This window comes from Monosiga brevicollis, genomic scaffold (genome assembly GCF_000002865.3).
Source record: "Monosiga brevicollis MX1 MONBRscaffold_5 genomic scaffold, whole genome shotgun sequence".
Classification (NCBI taxonomy): Eukaryota; class Choanoflagellata; order Craspedida; family Salpingoecidae; genus Monosiga; species Monosiga brevicollis.
In genome coordinates this window covers 250564-259379 of record NW_001865042.1, presented here as the reverse complement: position 1 = coordinate 259379, position 8816 = coordinate 250564, and the positions used below count along the sequence as shown (strand labels likewise).

The 8816-nt window shown below is 57.0% G+C and overlaps 1 protein-coding gene across 1 annotated transcript in view; it reads right to left on the bottom strand.

Annotated features, from left to right (window-relative positions):
- The window catches only part of MONBRDRAFT_23789 (uncharacterized protein), a gene marked incomplete at both ends in the record, with an annotated part of 55720 nt that overhangs the window by 17987 nt on the left and 28917 nt on the right, over nt 1-8816 (bottom strand). The window contains 2 exons of the mRNA XM_001744025.1: nt 36-416; nt 988-8816. The exon at nt 988-8816 is cut by the window's right edge and continues 20665 nt beyond it. Of these exons, the coding sequence (XP_001744077.1) occupies nt 36-416; nt 988-8816 (8210 nt within the window). The remainder of the gene's footprint in view (nt 1-35; nt 417-987) is intronic.

Genomic DNA, 8816 nt, shown 5'->3' with positions numbered 1-8816 from the left:
TTGGCAGATCATCACCACCTCATCAAACAAAAGACGAAGGCAGAGAGAGAGAGAGAGAGAGAGAGAGAGAGACAGAGACAGAGAGAGACACAGAGAGAGAGAGAGAGAGAGAGAGAGAGAGAGAGAGAGAGAGAGAGAGAGAGAGAGAGAGAGACAGAGACAGAGAGAGAGAGACAGACGGAGAGAGAGAGAGAGAGACAGAGAGAGAGAGAGAGAGAGAGAGAGAGAGAGAGAGAGAGTGTGTGTGTGTGTGTGTGTGTGACAGAGAGAGAGAGAGAGAGTGTGTGTGTGTGTGTGACGGAGAGACAGAGAGACAGAGAGACAGAGAGACAAAGAGACAGAGAGACAGAGAGACAGGGATACAGAGAACAAGAGAAATAGGTTGACGCTCGTAGCCATGCAGCCCAGGGGTGTTGCTACAGGCTGACTTGACAGTCGCCGATGTTGCATGCATGCAAATAAAAATAAAGCTTGAAGGTCAGGATGAGAAAGTAAGCGCAAAACAATACTCAAATTTGTCCCTCGTCAAGCTGGAAGACTTTCTGACAAATCTGTGCAAGGCACATAATGGAACACCTGTGACTTGACTGCTGATGAGTTTGGATCGCTGCCAAAGATGATACACGGGATTCAAATGCGCAGGTGATGCATGAACATTCTGGAGGTGCATTCGCATATAGCGAGCAGAAGATCAATTGGTTGCGCTCAAATCACTTGCGCGCACGCGCGCAGACACAAAACACAAAAACACACATGACATAAGCATATACAAACAAAGTTGTAAACGCGTTGGGCAACGGGCGATTCCATTGCTCGAGCAGCTTCACAAGCAAAGGTCAAAAGAAGCACATGCGACGGGAAAAGGTACGAACAAAAGGTACGAACAAAAAAAGTGGCAAGGGTCATGTTAGTTATCTCCCTCTGTTTCTTCAGTGATTGAACGTTTTGGCAAGTTGAGTGTCGGCATCACGGCAGGACGAGGCAAACCAGGTGCGCGCGCCAAGGGCGGCATCATGGCCGGTCGCAGAGGGGGCATGCTGCCCATGCTGGGCAGCGAGGGCCGCTTGGGCTGAAAACCCGGTCCAGCCGCTCGGAAGGGGTCTGGAGATGCACCGGGAGGGCCACCCTTGAAAGACACGGGCTTCAATTGAGGAAAGGGTGCGGCCGTGCGCGTGGATCGACGCACAGCAGGCATGCTCAACGGCGGCAGGGCTCCCGTGCGAGCCACTTTTTGGGTTGGTGATCGCAGTGGTGGGAGGCTGGCTGCAATGGGCGCGGCATCGGTAGCAATTGAGCCCCGCGGGTCCCCAAAAACGGACGCGCGAGGCGTGCTCATAACCTCCGATGCGGGGGCTAACGTGTCGTACCCAACCGTTGTGGTCTCGCTTGGGTGACGCGTTTCCACCATGGCGAAAGGATCGTGATTGGCGCGCATAGAAGCGGCCGCCGGCGGGGCCTTGAATTCAAAGTCCACGAGCGGCTGCTTCTTGGGCGTCGATCGACGCGAAGTGGCCTTCTGCTTCAAGAGTGCCACAAGCGCAAACAGTAGCGCAGCCATGAAGCAGATGATAGGAATAATGTAGATGATGCTCGATGTCCGGTGCGGGCGGCCGAAATTTCCCGTGAGAGCCTCTCGACTCACCAACTCTGAGTTGGTGATGTTTGGCTCAGAGGCCAGAGAAAGGCGGTTGGGCAGAATGCGCACGCGTAGTGCGCCTACTGCGGGGGTGGGTGCTGCATCCGTCACATCCGTCAAGGTGATGACCAGGGTATCCTGTGCCGCCCAGCCGCCGTAATACGCCACACCCAGTGATACTTCCTGATTGTCCTGCACAAATTGCAGCACGTTGTCCACCGCAGCCTTGGTGCTTACGTCTACCTGGGACACGGCGTCTGAAAAGACCACCGTGATGGTGTCACCGCTCGAGTACGTGGCATCACGGTTATCTGGATCGGCCGCAATCAGGGAGACCACAAACGGGCCCACACTGGTGGAGCCCTCGGTCAAGGGGTTGCGGCTTGGGTCCTGACCGTCCGTGAGGTTGGCAAGCGACTGGTTGTGATATGCGTTGATGAGTCCATCCACCAGAGCTTGATTGCTTATTTGCAATGCATCGGCCAGACTCTGCTGGTCTTGAATCGTCTGGGAGCCGCTGTCCACGATCACAATGGTCAACTGGTTTGGCGAGCCCGCGGAGCTGCGCCGGCGGCGCGCCTGATCAGCGACCAGAACGGGGCAATTATCCCCCGTGGATTGGCCCCACATGCCCTTGATCTCTCCCAATGACTCGCCTTCGCCGAACGACATGATGGCCTCGATCACCACCTGGCGCACTTCGTCACACAAAGGCTGGTTCAGAGGACCCGTAAAAACAATGACAATGCGAGTGCCTGTTGGGAAGGCGCGGTCGGGCTCGTCGGTGACGGCGTTGCTAAAGTCAATGATGATGTTCTTCACACCCGGTACGGCCCGGCCCCAGTTTCCTTGGAAGGGAGCCAAGGCCACGCTGGCCAAGGAGTCATTGGCTGCATTGCGCACACCAGCACCAGGAAGCAGCTGTAGCTCGAGGCGACGTGGAACCGCCAATGCCACATCGTTCGGTGTTTGTGTCGCAACCACCGTCGGCTCGCACAACGTACATTCCACCAGCTCGATGCGCAACGTCTGATTGGTGTTCCAGACACCCCTGTAGACCGCCGTCTCCCAGAAGGCTTCGGGCCAATCTAGCTTGGTTTGCAAGGCTGCGTGATTCCACACCGTTCCTGCGACCATGCTCGTGGGTTCCGCAAAGGTGACTGTGATGATGTCACCCACCGAGGCGACAAAATCAGAGTCATCTGGATCGCTGATCAGCACGGATGTGATCGCCGGACCAAGAATGTCGACATGCACCAGGGCAGTCGCATTGTCGCATGCACCGGCCAAGTCGCACACTTGGAATTCAAATGTTTCGGTACCATAAAAGCCTGATGCTGAGGTTGCATTCTGCGCATGATATACAAGAACCCAGCGCTCATCCACAAGCAAAACGTCCGCGGTATTGTGGGTCGGTGACCGCACAAGCCCCACCGACGCCGTGTCACGCACGTGTGCTGCGTCTGAAGGTGCAAGCTCATCGCGGTCCTCGGTCAAGGACAGCACGTCAATGATCAAATCACTCCCGGCAAGCACACGACCTTCATACGACGTCACAACGGGGGCGTCATTCACGCTCGTCACCGTGACATTGACCCAAGCAGAGTCGCACAGGCCAGCAGGATCACAGACCTGATAGGTAAACCACTGCTCACCCCAGAAATTAGGCGTGGGGGTGTACGTGATGATGCCCGTGCGCTGATCCACCTCCAGCTGACCGTGGGCCAACATACGTGTATGAATCGACACGATTAGCTCAGCGTCCGTGTTGTCCACGTCCGCAACGTAGTCGCGAGTGAGGAAGAGGAAAGGTTCATCCTCGTTGGTGCTGACACTGGCGTTGAGCGCCACGGGCGCGTCGTTGACTGGGAGTACTTCAATCGTGATCCGACCAACGGCACACCCGCCATGCGAGTCGCACGCCTCAAAGATGAGCTCATCGGTGCCAGCAAAGTCTGCTGTGGGCATGAGGTAAACAGATTGGTTTTCAATGTTGATGGTGGCCTGACCGTGTGCCAGCGGTTGTGCAACGCCGAATGAGATGGCCGCGAGTCCTGACTCGCGATCCCAAACCAGGGGTGCCAGAGCCACAGTGGCAGCTCCATCTTCAATAATCTGGACGGAGGTATCATTGACTTGAGGCACGTCGTTGACACTCGTGACATTAATGGCTAAGTGCCCGAGGCGGCATGCTGACATCGAGTCACAAACCTCAAACACAACCATATCCGGGCCATGGTAGTTGGCTTCGGGGGTGTACATGGCTGTGCCGGTTGCTGCCGTGTATGCAAGTGCGCCGTGGGCGGGACCATCAACGACGGTCACGGCCGCCCCTGTCAACTGGTCTTCGACGTCCTCCACATATTGAAGTAGATTGATCTGTAGCTGCTCGTCCTCACGCACCCACAGGGAAGCATTGCGAGCGACAGGTGCGTCGTTGACCGGGGTCACGGCTGCAAGCACGTGTGCACGCGAGCATGCCATTTGAGCATCACAAAACTCAAGCACGATGACATCGGTCCCAAAGAAGTTGACCGCTGGCAGATAGATTAGCCAGGGCCCAGAAAGGGTGGCCGTGCCATGGGTCGGGTTTTGTACGATGCTGGCAGTCAGAGCTGAAGCTGGCTCTTCTACGTCCCAAACGAGGCCAGTGACATTCAACGCCCCCTCATCGTCCTCAGCCACCGTAATGGTGGCATTCGTACTAACGGGCACGTCATTCACGCCTACTACCACCACTGTGATGGTTGCCGTGGCACAGGCGCCGTCCGTATCACAGACCGTGTAATTGAAGCCATCCGTTCCCGCATAGTTGGGGCTGGGCACATAGACTAGCGTCAGATCATACTGATCATCCGACGGGACCGAAGTGGACGCCGGGAAGAGGCTGTCTCCACTGCCTTCATCGTCATTGTCCAGCATGGAAACGTCACCGCTGCCGCTACCACTGGCCACATCCTCGTCGTCGTCATCTTCTCCCTCACCGAGATTGGTTGCGGCCCAGTAGACACGTCCGTGCTGAGGCGAGTCTACCCAAACGTGCACACGGGCCAACGGACTGTCTTCAACATCAAAAATGTGCATTTGAAGATCAACGGCAACATGGTCATCCTCGGTGCACACGAGCTGGACAGGACTCGCGGTTACGGGGTCGTTGATGGCTGTTACGTTCAGAGCAATGGAATCATCAAAGCAAACGTCGCGGGCGCAGACTGCAAAAGCCAGGGCATCCGACCCAAAGTAGTCGGGATGAGGGGTGTACTGAATGGACCCATCGGGAAGCACGGAAGCTTGACCGTTCGAGGGTGGTGCTGTGATGGAAACATGCTCGGCCGTCAGTACGTCGTCTGCATCAATCAGATGAGCAAGGATAGGCAAAACGCGGAGGCCGTCTTCCGGGACACTTATGACACCATGTGCGTATGGGTAGGAGGCGCGTGGCTGAGGGGCATCGTTGACGGGTTGGACCGAGACATCTACGCGCAACAGGTTGCTGGAGGAACTGGCGATATCCTCGACCTGCAACGTGATGTCGCGCGCCTCGGGATGGGGTTTGTCACTGTCAGTAACGAATCGCACCTGAGAAAGCACCTGGTGCCAGGTGTCAACAGTGATGTTGGCGGTCGTGGCCTCAAGCACGAGCAAGTGTTCGTGTTGCACCGTCAAGGACAATCCCGAAGGAAGAGAAACGTCCGGGGCTAGCTGCACGCTCTCCAGTAGCCCGTCCAGCGGATTAGTCACGACGACGGTGGCACGGCGAAGGAAGAGGTCATCGGGGTCGCTGATCACTAGAGTGCTGAACAACAACATCTCACTATTCTCTGCTACGGTCAGGGTATCAATTCCATTGGTCAAGACGGGGGCGTCGTTGACCAAAACAATACGCACCATGGATTGCGCAGGTACGCTCACGGCCACGCCATCGCTTGCTCGGACCTCAATGACGCGCGTCTCCTCAGATGGCTCGCCAGCCAGATTTTCGTAACGGGCGGTACGAAGAACGTCTTGATACACTGAGGTAAACGTGTTGCCTTCGACACGCAGGAGCGCGCCATGTCGCTGCACAGTCAGGGAGCGGGGTGCATCCACGTAAACGGCCTCCATGGCTTCACCATCGGGCATGTTCATGAGCTCAATTTCTACCCAGGTCAGACGCTCGCTGTCCACATCGACCAAGGTCATGGAATCTGCTGCCACAATCGCCACGGAAGGCCCTTCCTCGACAAAGTCAACCGAAAAGTTGGTGCCGCGTTGAGGGCCGTTCAAGTCAAGAATGGGCGCGTCATTCACCGCCTCAAAGCTCACATGCACAACGGCCTCCAAACTCATGCCACCATTTTCATCCATGGCCGTAATTTCAATGCGGCGGGCGGACCAGTTGGGATTGCCTGGATGTGCATCCCCGTGCTCATACGTGACCTGACGCAAGAGGCTTGCATATTCGGCCAGCGTGGCGGGGCCTGAAAGTATCACCTCACTCCCCAAATTGTTAACCTCCACCCCAACAGCACTCGCCAGAGTGGATTCCAGGAACAGAAATTCGGCCTCACCGTCTGGACGGGCATCCAGACGCACGGACAAGCTCTGCAACCGCAGATTATCAGCATCGGTGATGACCGTTCCTTCATCTGCAATGGCAACGGGCCCATCACCCTCGACGTACGCCAGTACGCGCACGTAGTTTTGGTCCGCAAAGGTGATGGACGGCGCATCGTTAATGGGCTGGAGTGGTACAAGTACAACCGACACAGAACTGGTCCAGTCCTCATCGCGTACCCAGACTTCGACGAGGCGTTCCATGGGCTCGGACATTTCCTCGCCTGCGTGACGGTACTGCAGTGTGCGCAGCACTGCCTGGTATGTGGCGGGGGTGGCCGGTCCCGTTGTGAGCCATCCATGGGCGGTGCCCGTATTGGAATGAACGGGTCCGTCCGCAACCACGGCCAAGCCAAAGCCTTGCGCCAAGCCGATATCCAACGTCAGTCCTTCTTCGCTCTCATCCACGGGGTTGAGAAGGCGCACGCCAAGCTCAACGATTGGAAAATCACCCGTGTCTTCGTCCTGTATGACAGCCTCGGGTACCAGAACGACCGCCGCGCCTTCCTCCACAAACGGGTTGGAAGAAGCGTTCTGCTCCAGCACGGACCCCGCCAAAAATACAGAGGGTGCTTGATCATTGACTGGCAGCAGCTGAATAACAGCCACGGCGGGCACTGAGCGATGTAAGCCGTCAAACGCCACGGCCGTCACGTTGACGCTGCGGGGCTGCCATTGCGTGTTGGTATCAATGATGGTCAAAGAGCGTAACAGGTCTTGAGCTGAGGCGACGGTCATGGGTGAGTCCACTGAGACCAAACCATACCGCGATGGCACAACAACGGATCCGTTGAGCTGGATTTGCGCCGAGTCCCAAAGGGGAAAGACTTCAAACTCTAGGCTGGCCAACTGGTAGACGGCATTGTCGTCCAAGTCCGTGAGGGTGGCCGAGGCAAAGGGTGCAAAGGCCGGAGAGCCTTCTGACAGCTCGTGCTCAAACAGTAATGGCCAAATTTGCGGCGTCTCGTCGTTGATGGTCGCCACATCAATTGTCACGGTCAAATTGACCACCGCAGACCCGTCCGAAACAGCGAGCACAACGATGCGTCGGCCAGGAGTGGGTTCCACGCCGTGGTGCTCATATTGCACACTTTGCAGTAGAGCCTGAACTGCCGAGAGAGTGGCTGCACCAGAGCAATAGAGGTCAGATGCACCCCCGAAACCCGTACAGACAAACCCTGACGCCGAGTGTGCATCCGCTTTAAGGTTTTCCTCGGAGCCATCCAGATTGCCTTCGAGCACAATGTGAATGACTTCCATGACCGCATCATCGACATCCCGAAGCACGGCGTGGGGTGCGATAGATAAGGGCCCATCGTTCTCGACATAAGATAGGCTAGTTGAGCTGCTGACGCCAACCGACAGCACGGGTGGGTCGTTGACCGGCTGCACAATGACCGTGACGTTGGCCAAGGCAACAGAAAAGGCCGACGACGCCTCAGAAGCGTTGACAGCGTATGCACCTGAATATCCTGTTGTCATGTCCCACGCGCGAACGCGGAGCGCTGCCGCACCGAAAAAGTCTTGATGGGGCACGAAACGAATCCACGCAGCGGGGCCCAATAGCGTAGCTGCTTCAAGGGTGGCATCGGCGGGATAGAAGGCACCGTTGGGTAGGACGTTGCCGAAGAATGGCGTCCAAGCAGACTGATTGCTGAGGCGATACTGCCAAGTGCCCGTGGTACAGGCACTGCCAACGACGGCCAGTCCCAGCAAGGTGTCGCCGTCCACATCCGTGATACTGCTTACGACGAGCTCTCGCACGGCGCGGCCGGGATTCACGTTAGATGGAAGATCCTCCGCAATCGAGTCCAGCATCAAGTCGTCAAGCAGGACGGGTGCATCGTTCACGGCCAAAACAGTCGCAACAATGCTAATGTTCTCGACCGATGTACTGTCCATGGCGGTCCAAGAGCCACCCAGTGTGGGGGTGCGACTTTGATCCCAGCCCAACACCTGCAGCTCCGCCGAACCGTGAGCATTGAGAGCAGGTGCAAAGCGGACACGAGCATCGGGGCGCAACGCGTCGCCAGCTGACAGCGCGGTCCACAAGCCGTTGGCTGTGCTTTGCACTTGCCAATTCCCTAGACGGTTGTCGACGTGCAACGCAACCGCGCCCAGCACGTCAAGGTTGTCAGCATCCGCAAAACGTGCAGCGGCCATCTCACCAACTACAAAGCCCAGGTTTGCATCGGTGTGCACGTCCTCCAAGATCGCGGCCAGATTCCACGGCTGAGGGGACCGCAAGACAGGGGCGTCGTTGACGGGAAGGACTGATTGTACCACTTCACCCCATGCAAGGGAGTGCGCAGCTGTGCCGCCAATTGAAAGATCTGACGTGTTGACAACTGCCCCCTCCACGCCCATGGTTTGATCCCAAGCCCGCACGCCCAGCGTGACATTGCCGTAAAAGTTTTGGCTAGGTTGGAAACGCAAGCGGGCGCTTTCGCTCAGGTACAAACCAACGACAACGCTTGACCAGTTTTGACCCGCGTCACGGGCTCGCTGCCACTGCCACTCACCGGTACTCTGCGCAGCACCAGACAAAGACGTTACAACAAGGCCGTGGGTGGCGTTGGCATCG